The 18,672-nt window shown below is 43.2% G+C and overlaps 1 protein-coding gene across 5 annotated transcripts in view; it reads right to left on the reverse strand.

Annotated features, from left to right (window-relative positions):
• znf536 (zinc finger protein 536) overlaps positions 1–18,672 on the reverse strand; it is a 322,643-nt gene that overhangs the window by 12,863 nt on the left and 291,108 nt on the right. For 3 of the 5 annotated variants that reach the window (XM_079554656.1, XM_079554657.1, XM_079554658.1), the window contains exon 8: positions 914–1,183. The exons of 1 other annotated variant lie outside the window; for it this stretch is intronic. In XM_079554656.1, coding sequence (XP_079410782.1) covers positions 963–1,183 — 221 coding nt within the window. In that variant the 3' untranslated portion in view covers positions 914–962. Of the gene's footprint in view, positions 1–913; positions 1,184–18,672 lie in introns of those variants that run through there. One more of the 5 variants, XM_079554660.1, reaches the window with a different exon arrangement.

An 18,672-nucleotide genomic window follows, 5' to 3' on the forward strand; every position in this document is an offset into this window, starting at 1 on the left:
TACTATGTTACAGCTTCTCTTAAAGACTACAGACCTTCCGTCTCTTTACTACCCCTACATTGTCATCCATCATCATAATGCCCAACGGTCAGTCAAAGCCCCCTTGACATGGACGCCAGTAAGATTACCCCCCCATCCATGAAGATGCCCCGAAACAGGCCCATAAGATCGGCCTAATGGCTGCTTTAAATACATTCTTTGATTGATTCTTGCGGATGTTACGAAGAAACTAAGGCCGATTGGACAGAAGAGGTGATCGGAGGGGCTGTGTCCAGCTGATGGGACTACAGTGCTTGACCCCCCCATCCCGCCACAATGTACCGTTATGGGGTCGGGTTACAACTGTACGGCTCGTGAGTCGTTTGAATTGATTTCCTCTGCAATGACAGCTCCAGTCAGGCTGGCACCACAGACCCTCCCTTCCCCAACCAACAGGGAGACACGCCACTATTGTCGCCAGCAAATCACAATATGCGCACAATGGCAGAAAACCGGTGTTATGTTCGAGTGTACAGTTGGTCGTGGCGCACGAGTCCATCCCCCATCTTACAGCAAATCTCCCAAATCGTTTGCGCAGATCATTTTTCTGATAAAAGCGTTATTTTTGGAAGGAAAAAAAAGTCTATCTGTAATGATTTTACCCATCCGACTTCCCTTTAGCTTCCCGGTTTCCCATCTGTAGTGATTTGCCTTCAAAGTACAGTTTCAACCTTGTATATCATCTACATTTAGTGGTAAAAATAAAAAAAAGCTAAATCACCATACATAGAATATGATGTTGCTCTGTAAATGTCCACAGACTTGCAAAACACACAAGTTTCATAGTTCTATTCACAGCGTTGTCCAACATTGTCTCGCCATCTTTGGAAACTTCCTTCATGCCTACACCAACCTGCAATCTTTATCACAGCATCCGAACTAGACCACCGAATTCAAATGTTAGTCCAGCTTTGCACATTAGTTCACTCTTGAGCGTCCCCATTTCCGTTAGCGCTTCCGTTTGTCCATGGACCGTCCTGGCTCCTGTTCGTAGACTCCGATTCGTGACGGGAGCGTTTGAAGCGCCTGTCCGGGTACTGGCTGTTGTCAAACGGCATGCGGTGGACGCAGAGTACATGGGTCTTCAGGTTGCCCTTCTGCGAGGCGCCGTAGGGGCAGTAGTTGCATTTGAAGGGGCGCTGGCCTGGAAAAAAGAAGACGAAATTTTTCACGATTAGTCACGTTTTGAGATGTGTAGATTCAAGATTTCAAATTTTTTTATTTGTCGTATGTCCCGCACAAAGTATCAAGTGACTGAACTAAACCTTACATCTTCACGGAACAGGATTTTTTCATTGTACAATACAGTATTTTGATTGATTCATTTGTACCTATCCATAAAATAGGGCTTTTGGTCTGCACAAACTTATTGTAAGGCGGCACGTTGGTGCAGCGGTTAGCGCTCGTGCTTCACAGCTAGAAGGTCCCGGGTTCCATTCCCACCTGGACGGGCCCTTTCTGTGTGGAGTTTGCATCTTCTCCCTGTGTCTGCATAGGTTTCCTCCAGGTACTCCGGTTTCCCTTACCACTATAAACATGTACAATAGGCCAGGATGAATGAGAGTGTGTTTGAGAGTGCGAGTGTGGGACAATGGATGCAAATTAGCTCAAGGCTACAATCTGCCATTGCGTCTTCACATGCATGAGGCCCATTTGTGTTCATTAACATGCACTGACCAGACCAAATAAATAAATAAATAAAGTCAGCAAAGTTTGAAAAAATAAATCTTGGAACCCCTGTGTAAAGACTATGTAATGTAGCTGTTATTGTTATCTTTCATTCCATCATTTGTTCATTGGCAGAATCCTGGAATTCGGTTTAAGCTGTAAAAAACTTGGGCCCGCTCAGGCCATTTACCCTTGAAAAAGTCAGAACAAATGTTCACAGCAGCTTGGTTGACTCCATGTTGACCTGGCTCAGTTTTGTTCTATAATGAAAAACAAATCCTCCAACGCATTATCTCCATTAATCCTCCTAATTGTGTACAACAATGACTACAATACCCATAGTGTAGGACGCCACACCATGGTACTCGTTCAATAACATAACGGATCTCCGCCACAAACAGAAGAAATAAAGGGTGAAGTTAAGGAGAAAGAGCGCTGTAGTAATTTTCTTTTCAGTGCCACCCCAGACGCATCGCCTTTGCTTTTTTTTATTGAAGCAAATACATCCCTCCAAACATTACCCAACACTACACTCACCTCTCTACGCTCCAGCCAGAGAGAGGCCCGGGCAAATTCATCAAGCGCTAAACTTCGCCCAGGAATCGATATGCATCTTCGGTAGAGCATGCATACATCTAGTCTTCCTGAACACAATAGCAAAGTATGTTTTTTTTTTCTTCCTCTCCATCTCCCCGGTCGCCATAGCTCCTGCACAGAATGTTCCTCTTAGATTGAATCTGATCATCACTGCAGCAAAACACAATGGCCCCATAATAGCGGCAGCCGTTTGTTTGAGGGATGCCGATTACACTGCCATCATAACCCACTTCACTTAGCTCATTCACCGCATAGACAAGACAGAAAAGACGCAATGGAGAGACAGAGGAAGGAAAGGAAAGAAGCAAGGAGGGGGCATTGTATAGAACAGTCGTTTCCACACTGCAGAGGTGTCCCCGGGAACATTGTTTGGCCGAAGGTGGAGGTTTTCGAAATCATTGTCTGTACAAAGAAAGCAGTCAAAATACTTCACACGTTGGTAGGTAGGTAAAAGGGAATTTACAGTAAGTCGAACCCTTTAGCTATAAAGATTGATACTTTTGATGTGAGATTCTTGCCTGCTCAGACATACACTCCTGCTTTTTGTGTCTGTTCAAGAGCCAATCAAATCATGAAAAGTGTTTTTATATCGATCCAATCACAGACCACGTTGTCACAATAGGAAGACTGAATTGACCGCATGTAAAATGGAATCTGAAATATACATAACAGGAATCACGGAGATTGTGATTGTTCAGGTTTACTTTATTAGTACCCGTAGGAAGATTAGTCTTGGAGTATTTTCTTCTTGTTGCCGTCTATTGAAAGTCTTTTGACTGAACCAACCATTGCACATTCGTGTTGATTTCTCCTGTGTTTAAAATCAGAAATTTCTCCTTGCACTCTGACAAAAAAAACGATTGTTCGTTTGATGCAACATTAAAAAAAGCTTTTCTCTGATAGGTTAAAGCAGTGCTAAGTAACTTGTTTACCTTAATAAATCATTTTCCTAGTCCAAATGTTAATGGGATTATTGGGGGGTCTTTCATCTAACCCTGGTGTGAAAACCACAATTCCAACTTTCCTGCCTCCGGGTCAGCTCCACCAATACACACTAATGGAATCATGAGGAAGAAGCTAACAGGCTAACGGGCAAAGCTAACTGCAGGCTAGTGCCACTTAAACAGTATTTACAGCTCAGTTTTAGTGAAAAAAAATATCTCCATTATGTCATTGGATTGTACAATATCCCTCTTTGTCTTTTCTGTCAGTGTAGTATTTACTCTCACGGACAATTGATGAGTAAAAAAAACACAACATGCTACGACACCTGCAGTAGCACGTTGGGGCATGAGTTACTTAGTTCTGCTTTAATATCCCCGTGATCCCAGACGACATGTCTTTGTAAAGAATTACGTAGGAAAAGCGTGTATTCTTGCTGGCCAAGCTAGTGGGAACCATCAATACATCAATATTTGGAATGAATCTGCTGTTTTTAATTGTTGCATGTATGGATTTTATTTGCTGTGGGCTTGGGGGCATTGGTGGAGACGGATGGGAAGCTTCCAAGTGAAAAGGTTGGGGACCACTTGCATATAGAAAAGCAACTGAAGTACTGCCGGTTATTAATAATAGTACATTTGCGTTTGACTTTTTTTTTTTTTTTTTCCTTGTGCCTCTTATTCGGCTGGAGATGCTCTAAATCAAATTAACATACGGGGCTTAAAAGAGTGCTCCGGATAGGTGCGCTGAATATCAATAGGTTGGAGGAGGAATTAAGGAAGTCTATTTCGAAGCGGCTAGCGCGCACGCAAGGTTGGTGGCGCGGCCGGCTTCGATGGACACGCCGGCGGAAACACGTACAACTGCATATAAGCAAAAAGGGGAGATTTGTGGGGCTACTTTGTGTAGGGCAATCTGACACCAGCTTTGAGAGGCTTGAGATATTACATTGTTTGCTCCCGAGCCAGACAAAGGGGATTGCGACAAGTTTGGAGGCTTTGGATGTTCCAGTTGTCTGAGTTTGCCGATAAGCGAGTCGGCGACACACAATGAAGGGTCCTCTTTTATTCGCCCGCGCTTTAATTTCACACTCGCTTACATTACGGTAAGTCCGAGAGGCAGAAGATCTCATCCCATTTTACACTTAGAGCGAGTTATGCCCCTCTCCCCCCCCAAACAACTCTACTTGTTTTTGTTGTTTTGTTTTTTTTCTTCCCCCGTCTTCCATTCCCTGTTCTATTTTAACTGTTTGTCCCCGCGGACTTTGAGAATAAATCTAAATAAAGCTTTTGGGGATGTTTAGATAAAGGAGAGGAGATTGTGATTTGAGAAGCACGGGGCGGAAGGAAGTTCGTGCCAGATGCATGCACTTCAGTAGGATTGAGATTGCAGTTAACTTTTCCCGAACTCCGAGATGTTATATGCTTTGCTATGGATTATATATTAAAGGGTTTTCGTACACGTATGGTAAAGGCCCTTCTCAAGCCACACGGACGACTCCAGTGAAAGGGCTTGATTTGCCGTCACTAATCTGTGTCCACTGGTTTGAGCTTTTAACCCAAACAGCTTAAATACTTCAAGCTCACTTTTCTTTCCCGAGATTTGTGCTACTTTGTGAACAAGCACAAGTTTTGTAAACTTTTTTTTTTGTCTGTCATGTGCAAATCTTTGCTGTTCAATTTTAAATCACGATCAAAATCTTTGAAAATGACAGTGAAAGGGAAAAGTGCAGTCACAGCCTGTGTGTGGGGTAGGAAGCTCAATGCAGCTGCTCAAAAACAGAACTTAACACGAAAACAAGAACTCTACAAGCAGAACGATTCGATTAAATTATGCTGGGTTGGAGACACACGGCACAGCGATACCTCGCAATGTTGGCCTTTTCTTAAACAAATTTCCTCTGTATAAGCCCATTTTAAAAGCAACGAAAGCAGCAGGAGTACTGGCAAAAGTATGAACTTTGGTTTCATCTGGAGTCCAGGTCCATTCTACTCTCAGACCGAGGCTGCAGCTCACAGACGGGACAGGCATACCAGCTGTTGGTGTTCCACCACCTCCTAAAGTCAACTTTAACCTCTGAAAACAACAAACAACACAGACCACTATGAGCCAAGTTATGGCACCAAAAGAAGTTAATTTTTACTGTGCTTGATTATAGCTGTTGTTATGTGCAGGGGATAGTAGAATGGTTAATTCAAAAAGTCATAAATCAAAATTTGTCTGAAATCTAGACTGTACAGCTAACAAAAGAAGAGCCACTTTGGAGCCAACTCTTTTTTGATGAGCCAATCCAAATGATCAGAAAGAGCCAAAAATACCATCACTAGAGGATGAAGTTTGAGTCCAAGTCTGATTTGAGTAATTTATCATTATTGCCTAAAACCAGGTCCATGTCACAGACAAGCCTGTCTAATGGAATGGAAGTTCATTTGTTTAGCACTTCTCTCATGACACAAGTCACCCAAAGCTCTTCACATAGTGTCATAGTTCATAAGAACATGCACTCCCAGTCCCAAGTTATCAGCCTGTACACAAAGATTGGCCCAAAAATGTTCCACAAGTTGAAGTTCAGCACAGTTAACACGTTGTTGGTGACATTTGTACCAGCACTTTCAATTTTCAAAAGTGAAGACACAAAATGCTTTACATCAAACAATCAAAAAAAATGCTTAGGGATAGAGGACAACCTTGACTAATTCCTGTCCCATTTAACTGTGGATTTATGTTAATATTGTATGATCCATGTGCAATAGAAAGCACATCTGTAGAAAAAAATATATAATAAAATCAATTAAATGTGCTCATTTCCTGTGAATAAACAAAGTGATGCCAGACATTCAACAAATTTAAACCTCTTTATGCAACAGATTAGACATTGGAATTTTCACTTGTGTATCATTCATTTTCATTCTTCTTTCCTGTAATTCCATCACTGTTTCCAGAACAACAAGTAAGTAGTTTTACCCAAGCTAAACTTTAATGTCAAGGGAATCAACAGCTTCTATTGCACACATGAATGGTCACACAAATGCACGCTCTTTCTAAAACCTCTAATCCTTATTTTTGCTTATTGTTGCATGACTCAATTATGATTTCCACAGATATTGTTGAATCTGTTTGTAATCTTTTTTTTTCTTTTTTTTTTGTCCTGTCATTTTGTTATTTCCACTTATTTACAGGCCTGGCTGTGTCCAAAATCTTAAAATGTGCAAGAAAAGAAAGGAAAAAAATGGATAAGGGAGTTGGGAACAGAATGTGGAGGCAGTGGTCTTGTTTTCATTAGTGTGGCATTATCTGGGCCTGTTAATTAACCCCCTAAGGCCCTGGTGAGGAGATCAGACGAGGAGCGGGTGAGGAGGAGAGAGGGAGGGAAGAGAGGGAGGGCATGTTGTGCCACCCAGCAGAGGTGTGGGTGGGTGAATTAGAGCGGGGGTGGATGCAGCACCATAAAATACATCTGACATCACTGTACATCATATTTCATTCATATTATTGTACATCAAAGAGTGTATGTGTAAATGCTGGGCCAGACATTGCACCATAACCAAGAAATGACTGTTGGATGTTATACATTCAAACTATTATACAATGTTTTATTATTAGAACCAGACACATGTAAGAAGATAACCTCTTTGTGGCCTTACAATGATAAAGTTCTGTCTGAAATTTAGTTATTACATATATTCCTTTTTCTGAACCCATCATGTACACTAAGGGGGTCATTTACCAAGAGTTTGTTTATATGCAAAATGAGATGCACGTGCAAAAGTGGACCAACAGCAGAATCATTCACTCCGTACTCAGTTGTGGTAAGCTATTATTGTAGCCACAGCCGCCCTGTGGTAGACTGACAGAAGTGAGGCAACCAGACTGCGCCATCGGCCCCTATGATCACCAACCACTCACTCAAGCACTACATTCCCTGGGCTTCCTGGTGCTACCAAACGGTCTCCCATCCAAGTACCGACCAGGCCCTTCCCTGCTTAGCTTCCGAGGTCTGATGGGATCAGGCAGAGCAAAGGCGGTATGGTCACCATTATTATTTAATGAGCAAAACCATGTTACCCATTTACATTTTGTTCAATGAGTTGTTAAAACTTTAAACCTAAATATGTCAGGACAACTCAGAATGCAGACAGAACCTTATCATTATTCACATTCAAAGAGACACAATGTTTCAGTATACTGTTGTGAACCAAAGTCTGTGTCCTTTGTGTACGCGTTGCTTTGAAAGACACTACATACTGAAATGAAAACAACATAAACACGACTAGCTTAATGTAAAATGATACACTTTACTGACAAACGTCTATTGACTAAATAAAGTGAGAGATAATGAAGGCAACAGCGGATTTTCGCTCGTATCTCACTTGGATTTCATATTTGTTGGTTGTGACAATATGTTCAATTAACACACAGTTGGATCCCAATGACAAAACGAGGCAATAAAAGAAGAAACATGTTGCTTTCAGAAATCGGCGAGTTGATTTTTGTAATAACTATAATAAAGTACCAAGAACTGTCTCTCTCTCATCAGATGAAGCAAAACACTGAGATTGTAACAGATGTCGGCAGTGTTACTAAAGATAAAATAATTTAATTACTTTGTTGTGTCTATGGAGGAAAGACTCTTCTTTTAAGGAATGTGTTTTGGAGCGCCGTCTTTTGGCAGCAGTGAGAATTACACATACTAAAATCAAGACGCAAGCCAGCATTTTTAGCAAGGCTTGTGCTGTAATAATGGCGGTTTGAGTGCAGATCTTTTTAGAATGGGTTCGGTGATGGTTCATTGATTTAAAAAAAATTGCAGTGGACACATTTTTGAGCTTACAACATGATTAAAACTAAAAAAGAGGATTGATCTTGCATTTTAAGACAGCTCTAAATTTTTGAACCACTGACTCTTGCACACAGAAAAATTGGCCTTCTCCCAATTTCTTAAAGATCTGCAACATTAAACTGCCGAGATTGTCTGCGTGGAAGAGTTGAAATGTTTCCTGAGGACAACCTCAAAGTGGCGCGTGAAATAAATAGCAGCAGTGACACATGGACAGAGATAGAGACCGGAGGAGAGTGTGTAGGCACAGCCACAGAAGGTGTGAGCAATTAAATGTGCTAAACCATCTGTCCAATCACCTGCATGCATGCCCCGCTCCCCCTGCATTACTCAGCAAAGTGCTCCGAAACACGCACAGCAAAACGCACATATAGGCTAGATTCAAAAGGATAACAAGATGTTTTCCAGTCTCATCCTCTAGATTCAAGGATTTCGTGTACAGAATTGGTTGACAAATTTCAGTCATATTTTTTTGTTGATAAACTTTCACATTTACACAGATATTGGGAACATAAATTGTTTTTCAGCCAAACCTATGAATTTAATAAATGATCATGGATGTTTAGGGTCTATAACATGTTTAAAGCAGTACTAAGTAACGTGTTTACCTTAATAAATCTGTTTCGTAGTCCCTGTGGGGGTAATACAAGTGTTTATGGGATGATTGGAGGGTCTTTCATCTCCCCCGGTGTCTCTGGCCAGAAAACCATGTTTGCAACTTGACTGCCACCCGTGCGGAGAAAGCAATACACACTAATGTAATCACGAAGAAGAAGCTAACATGCTAACGGGCAAAGCTAACTGCGGGCTAACGTCACTTTAAACAGTATTTACAGCCAGGTTTGAGTGAAAAAAAATATTTCCATTGTATAATTGGATGCACAGTAACCCTCTCTCCCTTCGCCTTTCCTGTCAGCGTAGTATTTGCTCTCCAAGACAATTAATAAGTTAAAAAATCGTAACTTGCTACTACACCTGCAGTTGCGCTTATGGCCTCTAGGGGGAAGAGTTACTTAGTACTGCTTTAACATTCTAATGCAGTTATACTAAACACCAGCAGAGGGAGCACTTGTTGCTTTTAGGCACGGGTGATCATGTCAGTGATGTAAAAATACAAATCTGGTCGAGAAAGAGAGTTTTACCACGGACTGGATCAGGTCAAGTTTGGTGAAGGAGCTTCACCAAAATCTCTGTATGACGTACACTGGATCGTGGGCTGGCATTTTTTTTATGTGGAAAAGGGAGAAAGACTGAATGTGCAGGATTACTGGAACATGTGTGAATGAAACACCACTCCCAGCATGTTTTTTGAGGATATACCATAGTCAAAACCTCTTAAATAAGTTGATTTAGCATGATATCAGCCCATTGAGAAGGATTTCTAGCTACATTCCTTGGTTGAGTCTTGGAGACAACCCTTTCTAGTTTCCAACAAACCTCATCTCTTCCGGTGTTTCTGGGACATACACTGACAATAATTCACTCTTGCGTTCACTTAAGCAGGGCATTTTAGTCACAAGTTCACCTAGCTGGATGAAGGGATGGAGCTATAACAGACGCTTGGAGAAAACCTACATTGACGCAAAAGCACAAACACCACCCATGAGAGATCGCACATCAGAGATCCCACACATTCCCTTGCTGGGGGGGAAGAATACCAAATGCAAGGCTATTAACCCCATTCTTCTTCTTCCACTGGGTGTCATTTGCTTTTGGTAAGACAAGGTAAGTTAAGACACACTCTTTTGTCCCCTAGAGAAATTTATCCCGCAATTTTGACCCATCTTTCAAAGCAACTTGTCAGGGACTGGGCGCCCTCTGAATAGCAACCAGGACCCCTCAACAATCCAGGTCCGCCAAACTCCAAGATTAGCCTGGTGGTGTTTTATAGGGAGATGCAAATAGAATGTGCTGAATAGGTCTATAAGGATGTTCTCACCTTTTTTACTCAACAAAGCATTCTACAAACAAAAAGTGAAACGTCCAAGATCAGACTTGTTCAGCTTGCCTGTCAGAAGACTTACTACATCACATGCTTAATTCTTGGCAATCGTCGTCTGATTTTTCCCGATACATATTTTTAACTATCGCTTCTCCACCCACACCCGTCTCTTTAAAAATAAATACATTTACATGACATCAAACAGCCTGAAGGGACTCGCTATCCCGCTTCTGATTCCCTCCGATGAATTAAGAGCATTTCCCACAACGTTCCGCCGCGTTGAGAGGAAATTGGCCTGAAGTTTTGGGAATAGGAGATTTGGTCGAGTTCCGAGCTTTAACTAGAGTAAAAAACCAACACGCAAATAACACCAGGGGAGGCACTTAAGGAGAGCCGTGGAGCGAAGGGGAGGCGGGGGGAGAGAGAGGAAGCAAGCTCTTTCAGCATCAAAGCCGCGGCTAAAACGTCCCCACCAGGGAAACAGTCCCAAGTTAAACACTGAGCTGGATTATTAATTGCCGCACCAGAAGGACCTGTTAATAAGGGCCCAAAATAGCAGCTCCTTCTTTAAACTCTCTTCAGCCCTTTCTTCTCCTCTGACTTCAGGCATTGTTTCTCAGGGTGATCTATGCCTGTGCTTAAAGTTCACGTATTAATTAGACTAGTTTTACTCACTCATATCATCTGGATCCAAAGGCGGCTTCTCGAGGCGTCTTGGCATGCCTGTAGTTCGAAGTCAAAAATCACGTTGTGCCTTTGGTTATGTTACCTTTTTGTAAAGAGGGGTAAAACCTCTATATCCACTCTAGTTTCACTTCTTGATTTTCAACCGATCTCACCGTGCGGGCGAGTGTTTTTGCTTTGAGATGAGAGGATTGAGCTAGGCAAGAGATCGAGAGGTGATATGCCGGACCATACGTGTCAAGTTTTGGGTTTGAAAATACAGGGCATTTTCTAGCAACCGCTACAAGCCGTCCCACCAGCCCATTCGAGCCCCAAGACGGGTCACAATACGGTTGTGTCCCGGCCAAAGCGGGAGACTTGACAGCTACGAAATCTCGCAACAACTGCCACTCTGGCTTCTGCGGGTGGCAATTCTCGCAAGGCTAGTGACAGAGTTCAGTTTGGGGAGACAGATGCGTGTTTATTTTTCCTATATATACCTGTATATGGCAGTATGAGTGGTTGCCTTGCGGGGTATGAATAGGGCAGCATTCCTCTCCGTTCGTCCCACCTGACCTCAACGCCGTGACGTCACCCGCCGACCAGGAGCTAGCATGGCTGTGAGAGCTGCATAGTAAAATATAATGTGAAGAATGTCTCTAAGAACAAGGAAATGTCACTGTCTCAAGGCGTCAAGTCCAATGTTCGGAGCTTTCGGAGTAGCATGTGCTCTGTGAGTGGCAAAGAGATCATTATTGTTCATAACTATTGGCTGTGCGCTAGGGTAACTCACATTGTTTGTAGCTTCTAGGCTGTGCGAGGTTGGTGTCCCGGCTGTAGCCCTTGTGTGTGGGAAGAAGGGGCCAAAACGGGACTCTTGACAGCTAGGTGCAGGACCTCAGAAGGAACTTTTTGGGAGCTGCTGTCGTGGTGCTAAGAATGGCTGAGGAGGATTCAAAGATGACTCAAAGATGCGTGAGTGTGTCGAAACACAGCTGCCGCTCTTCCACTATGGTGGCTCCAGCTTCTTTTTCAGATGCCTCCCTGGAAAGGAACCTTATAGGGCATGTGCTACCGGGCAGAGCCTACTGCAGACCAAGGACATGATGAAGGGACTCGACTGTCCTGGGGAACGCCTTGGAATCCCCTCAGAATAGCTGGTCAAAGTGCGCTTGGATAGAAAAGTCAATTTCTGCTCAAACTGCTGCCTTCAGAACTCGACCCTAGATAAAGCGGATGGAGGGCGTGTGGATGGGCAGCCAATGCAACATCACAGTCCAGATCTCGTAGTGTTGGCATGCAGAGCTGTTGATAGTTACTAGCTCTTTTAGAATAAAGATGGGTGGAACCAAAACAAGGTAAACCCCTTTGCTGTAGCAGTACTGTATGTGTGTTTCATTTTGATGGGACAATCCAAACTGGTGCCTCCTCGCTGCGGTACAAAAGTGTTCACCGTCACTCCATTGTGCCGAATGAAACCCCCAAAACCTTTCCCTCGCATGTGTTTTCCCCTTTTCTCTCCCCGCTGTTCTGAGGCGGGCACATCCTCCCATTCCGCCGCTGACCTGCCACTGTACACAGATAATGGATGTCCGATCGCCGGCGTGTCCATCTCCCCTTCCTCGAGCCAGTGTTTGTGAGAAAGCCCGAAGCCTGTCAACCATGTCTCGCTGCAATAAAGACAGAGAAAAGAGACGAATGCCACGCCGGGAAGAACGAGGAGGAGGGTGGAAGGGGGGCGGGGGGGTTGATAGATACGGGGGCCACCTGCCTCTCACTCACTTTCTGACACAAAGAGCATGAGCGCGCCAGGAGCATTAATCACGCTGAACTTCCCCTGACCTCTTTGCGCGGCGATAACAGTTAAAAGTTATGGAAACGCACAGCAACAGATGGGCAGGCAGCCTGAGACACTCAAGAGTCTGTCGCAAGGAACCCCCCCCCCCCCCCCCCCCGAGAGCGGAACACTTTGTTTTTGTTGTGAAGATTACTTTCGGAGAGGTTTGACCAGGGGCAGAAGATGTGAGAAATGAGGGGGGATTGATGGAGGTAAAGTGAAGTAGTGTTCGAGATCAAACAAACAATGAAAAGTTATTATTATCGCAACCTCTTTCGACGGAAACTGAGGACGCCGGTGAATTTTACACTTCAGACTCCGAGGTGTTTGTAATCCCAGGAGAATAGGGTTCAAGACGCGCAACGGCAAGTGCACCACAGCTACAAGATGTTGCACTTTGGTATGGAAGTTTCAATATTTCGCCACACGTCCGTCGCTCTTGTAGGTCTTGTAAATAAAGGGGGAAAAAGCATGGCGTCTTATCAGGGGGAGGAGCGCACTGCAGCAGGAGAGCGCATTATCAGCTCATAGAGTGTGTGAGTCTGACCATAGCTGAGCAGGTGTTCCTCAAGAACTAATGTGCAAAACAGGCAGCGCAATGAATGGCAACAATTGTAATGTACGGAGTTCATGCAGACTATTTCGCAGCCTTTTGAAATCTCTACAGAGCCAGACGAGAGTGGCCTTCAAGTAAATTAGTCCGCTATATCCAATTCTGATGGCGGTTTACTGCATCGCGCTCAAAGAAATTGCGGAGAAAATGCTTCAAATGCTCAGTTAATGTGTCAAACCTGTGCCTCGTTTTTTTCTACTGCATGGTGAAAATTGTCTTCTTTTTTTTTTCCCTTATCCGTTATCCTCAATCATGTTATCTTCATGAAATGGGAAACTGGAAGCTTATTTGGCTCACTAGATTAAATTCAGATCTACAAATTTGTCTGCAGGCTTACCTGTTTGCTCAAATCACGTGGAACCACTGTAACCAAATAATACATGGGTAAAATACAAAAAAAAGCATTGTCTCTGTTTTTCACTGAAGGTACCAACAATACTTGTTTTAAAAGTATGACTTTGTTTGAAAGGCAGGGATCTCCAAGCAGTAGCTCAGGTGCCTAATATTGCAGTATTTTTCCACCTTCCAACCAGCGCCCCAAAGCATTTTGTACATTTCTACATCTGCATGATTAGCCGACCCTTTGAAGCGTTCCCTTTTTTGTTCTTAAGATCTTGTTGAACACCATCTGCAAACCTTTGGGTAAATGTAATAAAGTATAAAGGGTCATGTGCGTCAAATGTTCTGTGTAAAGTGGAAAGAAAAAACAGATTTCTTGAAATGACTTCTCAAATCAAGGACGAATGATTTACTTATCTAAAAAAAAGTTACTTATATGTTACTTATATGTACTTATATAATCCCCGAAAAGAAAATTAGAAAGTGAATTAAAGTAAAAGTAGCTCATGAGGTGGAGAAACTTCAAACCTTTAAAGCAATGCAACAAATGGAAAGAAGAGCTGCCAACACGGTTATAAATATGTATAGATGCAACACACAAATGTCAGAATCAGAAATATACTTCTGATCAGTATCTTGACCAATACCTTTAAGCAAAGCCAGCGTTCTATTGTCATAATCCAACACGGCACTGCCGCCCCGGAGACTCTCGCCCGGCTCGAAGTACCGCAACTTTTACAAACCTTTGCTTACTAACCCCCTGCTCCATGTCGCCCCCTCCGCCTCCCCTCCCTCCCCCATCCTCACCCAGGGAAGCCTATTTGTCCGCTTTAAGTGAAATCACTCAATTCTCAGAGACTTCGGAGACCTGCGGTGTCCAGAGGAGAGAGGGGAGCCGGCGCGAGGAAGAAGAGAAGTGGAGGAGGGGGGGGGTGGAAGGCAGGAGTATACGTGTGTGAGCGCGCCAGAGAGAAAGAGTCCACCTTCCAAATAAGTTCCATTAATCATGGGCCAGAGTCTAATGTAACTAATATTTTACAATTAGAGGAGACAAGATGGAGCTGGGGGCCATCTATCTCCCTTACACCGCGTGATCATCGATTCATAAGAACGGCGGAGAGAGGGGAAAGCAGGAGGAGGCCGACGTTCAGCAACAGACCACAAGCCCAGGCAGTTGTAATCACAGATGCTGAGGAGCAGGCAGCAGGATGCATGAGAATGAGGGGACAGGCTGCCACATTAGCATTTGTTTGTATACATTATGGTCGCGAGCAGCGCTTGTCGGGCAGTTGCACGGTCGTCTCGTAGTTTGGCGACTGCCGTCTTCCGTTGGAGCGAAAGTGAGGTAGAAAGGGTAGAAAGTAACAGTAAACTGAATAGTCGAAATTGGAATCTTTTTGGTGCAGGTGACGTTGATAAAATATACAAGGAAGAAAATAAAAATAGGGCCGCTATATATAACGGCAAATTATTGTTATTGCAATTTTAAGTGACGCTTAAAATTGTCCATTTCGCAAAGTCGGAGGTCTAGACTGAGATTTAGGTAAAAATACAGAGCATGTATAACAAAAACGGCCAAAGATTAGTTTTAGTCTTCCATTCAGCTCTTAAGTTATGTTTTGACACAATTAATAATGAATTAAGAAGTACGTATATTCAAAACATACAGGTTATTTGCGCTCTTCGTGAATAAGATTAATTTAAATTCACTTTTAATAACTGGGAAAATACAAGTCTAAGTTTATAAAGTACACTGCTTAACTAACATTGGTATACAGACGTTTGATTCTATGTATTGCTCATTAGTTATGCACATATTTATTGTGTTATTCAGATTGGATTGAAAACAAATGCGTCAAAGATAGAACATTGAAGTCTAGCATATAAAAAAAAGACACATTTCAATGATGCTTTATACAATATTTTCATGTTGACTACGTGAGGTTTGAGTGCAACATAATGTTGATTCTCTGTATGTGCTTGACAATATTCTTTGCAATCAGGTGCTGAGAAGTGGTTACAGAAGTGACTCCGAAAGCCACATACAGCAGTGCAGAGAGAAAACAGAAAAATGCATCAGCGTTTCAATGGGGAGCTAAGAGAGACACTTAAATGTAGGGCTGCAGCCTTTTGCAAAAGCACTCTTTTACACCTTGTAGATTTAGGACAAAAAGAATATACTGCTTTTACTGCAAAACTGCTGCTTTCAATTTGGACTAAATAATTGAACATAATTGTTGTGTGTTACAATCAAATATTTGACACCATGCGTGTGTCCACATGTTTTCTTTCCTTTGTTGACATCCCACTGTTTTGTCCTTTCATCAGCAGCATCCATGTGAACACACATTCTGAAACATGTTTTAAAAAATATGGCAACCTGTAACATGAATGATCCTCAATGCAAATAATAACTGGACTTCCTTTGATCCCGCACCTACAGACTCCAAAAGCCACCCCATAACCTGGTCTGCTGGGCCCTCTAGTGGCCCGTCCCCTGCACTGCGCCGCTCCTCCTCACACTTCCCCCTGCCACTCTAATGTAAAGGAGGAGAGAGGGGGGAAATTAGAAGCAGCTGAACAAATGAGCAGAAAGAACGGGTTCACGCGCAGGTCACCATCTGCCCGGCGACCAACCCGACGCTGGCGCACTGCAACAGTCATCTAAAAGACATCAATCCGCACGTACGCACTTCGGAGTGCCGCGCAGACAATTATTACAAGGGACGCACGCGGCCGACGCACACTTGCACACGCCGCTGCACAACACGCATGGAGGGAAATGAGAGGAAATGGATACTGAGGAGAGAGAGACAGAGAGAGAGCAAATGATGAGAGAGCGAGTTAAATGAAGGGCAAAGAGCCGTGTTCATCACGCGCTGAAAGAGGTGGCTTCAAATGTTGGGATTGCTTAGGCGAGCTGCAAATGTGCACGAGGGAGAGAGACATGGAGAGGGAGAGAGAGAGACAGGGCCAAGGAGTGAAGGATGACCCCATGTGTCTTTAATCAGACATTTGAGACGACACAAAGATACTCCGATATATGGGCCTGTATACTGTAAGAACATACAGGACGCGGCGGTGCTGCAGTGCTGCGCCGCAGGTTGAGGTTAGTGTGAGGTGTTGAAAAGTAAAGTGCACCAGGAGGAGGTTAGATATGAAATAAGAACTCAAAAAGCAAGGAAAGTTGTCAAAGAGTCCGACCATCACAGTCATGCACTGATATTTGCACTGTGTGACTTATTACCATTTGCAAATCCTCAAATTCATGCCCCTGTTCATTGGGTCTGTGTGTGTATAATTTGTTTATTCAAACTTGAGCTAATTTTACTATATCTTGCTCCTTTATTTGCCTTATTATTTATTTTCTTACTAGTTTATGCTACACTGACAATGGTGTTTTAGTGTTTTGATTGTGTTTATGTCAGTTTTTTTTGTCTATTTGGGGGGAAAAAAGAGAAACAGTGTCAGCCCCACGATATCATATAATATCATGCCTTGTTTTCGATTGTACTGAGGTGCAGCGGCAGTGAGCAACCGACCGTTCCCAGGGATTATAAAAGCAGCTTCAGTCTTTGCTCCAGTCGTGCTCCACTCATGCAGTTCAGTGCCTCATCGCACAAGTTACTGAAATCATAGGCCGTACCCGCACCTGCAGCACACCATTCACTTATTCTGATGTCATTTAAAAAATGATTGTATATTTTCTAAAAAGCAGGTTAATCGACTTGTTGTGTCCACCCCTTTCTTGGTTGTGGCTTTACGTGCTCTAGTGGGGTTTATTCCACTTTATGTAGTGTGTGGCAAACAACTATTCTTAAAAAAATAAATGTTACTAAAGTAAATGTGATGAAACCATTTCAACAACAGATAAGTGCCATTGGGTCATTATGTGCCAAGCAGTGTTGTTAAATGCCTGTTCAAATATAGGACATACCTGTACAATGACACAACATTTCAGTCATCGAGGTGGTTAATGCAATCGTGTATCAATTAAAACAAAATATTAAGTCACTCCTTATTGATCAAATTCACGAATCTTAAGTTGTACGCATATAAAAAAGAAGTGGAGCTCAGTTCATGCAAATGCGCTGTAGGCCAATATTTTCTACCATGTTTAATCTGAACTTTACAAAACTATATATTTCTTGCAGTGGAAGACTGTTTTGACCCGGGCGAGGCATCCATGTTTTCCCCACCAACCACATCTCCTTTCACTCAAGGGAGTGTGTGGTTAATTCTGTCTATAAATGAGGGATATATGTTCAGTTTCCATGTTTCCAAGACCCCCAGATTGACTTCGGCACCGCTCACTGTAACCATTTCCAGCCTTTGCATTTTATAGAAAGAACCCGCTGTACACCACAAGCCCCTGACAGGCAGTGAGCTCCTTCAGTATATCATACGAGCTGTGGAAAGGGTCAAAAGGCCCATGTTATGCCTACACGTTCCCATACGGGCACAGGCGCACTTGTAGAGCACATGAAATACAGGCCGAGCAAATGGTATCCAGACCAGGGCCATCTATAATATCCTCCGTGTGTGTGTGTGTGTGTGTGTGTGTGTGTGTGTGTGTGTGTGTGTGTGTGTGTGTGTGTGTGTGTGTGTGTGTGTGTGTGTGCGTGTGTGTGTGTGTGTGTGGAAGAGTAAGGGCTGGTCGAACAGTTACTTTCTCCGGATGCGGGCTTTATTAGAAGCAGGCTTTAGTAAAGGTCTGAGGCAGGAGGACCCCACATCTGGTCCGCCGCAGCTGATCCGTTTAAAAATTAGTCAGGCATTGACCGGGGCAGCCCCCCAGCAGCCAGGCGCACTGCAAAAAACCTGAAATTGAAGGAAAAACACTGCAACTATTGTGATTATATGTCTACTATTCTTTCACCTTATTGGCCCGTTTTTAACAAATGCATTCATTGGTGCGGTAACAAATGTACAACAGGTTTCACGTGACATCATGTGATTCTGAAGAGGAGTGTGGCCTTGTGAGACGGACTATGAGCATTTTTAGCACGCACAAATAAAGTCAAGTTAAAATCGGGTCATTATGAACTTTTTTGTTTTGTTTTTTTGTTTGTTTGTTGCTTTATTTGTCATTATACATGAACTGTACAAACAAAATGTGTCCTCTGCCTTTAACCCATCCCTCGATGCCACCGGACGACCTGTAGGGACAGCAGATTGTCCATTAGAAGTGAAAA

Source organism: Gobius niger (genome assembly GCF_951799975.1).
Source record: "Gobius niger genome assembly, chromosome: 4".
NCBI lineage: Eukaryota > Metazoa > Chordata > Actinopteri > Gobiiformes > Gobiidae > Gobius > Gobius niger.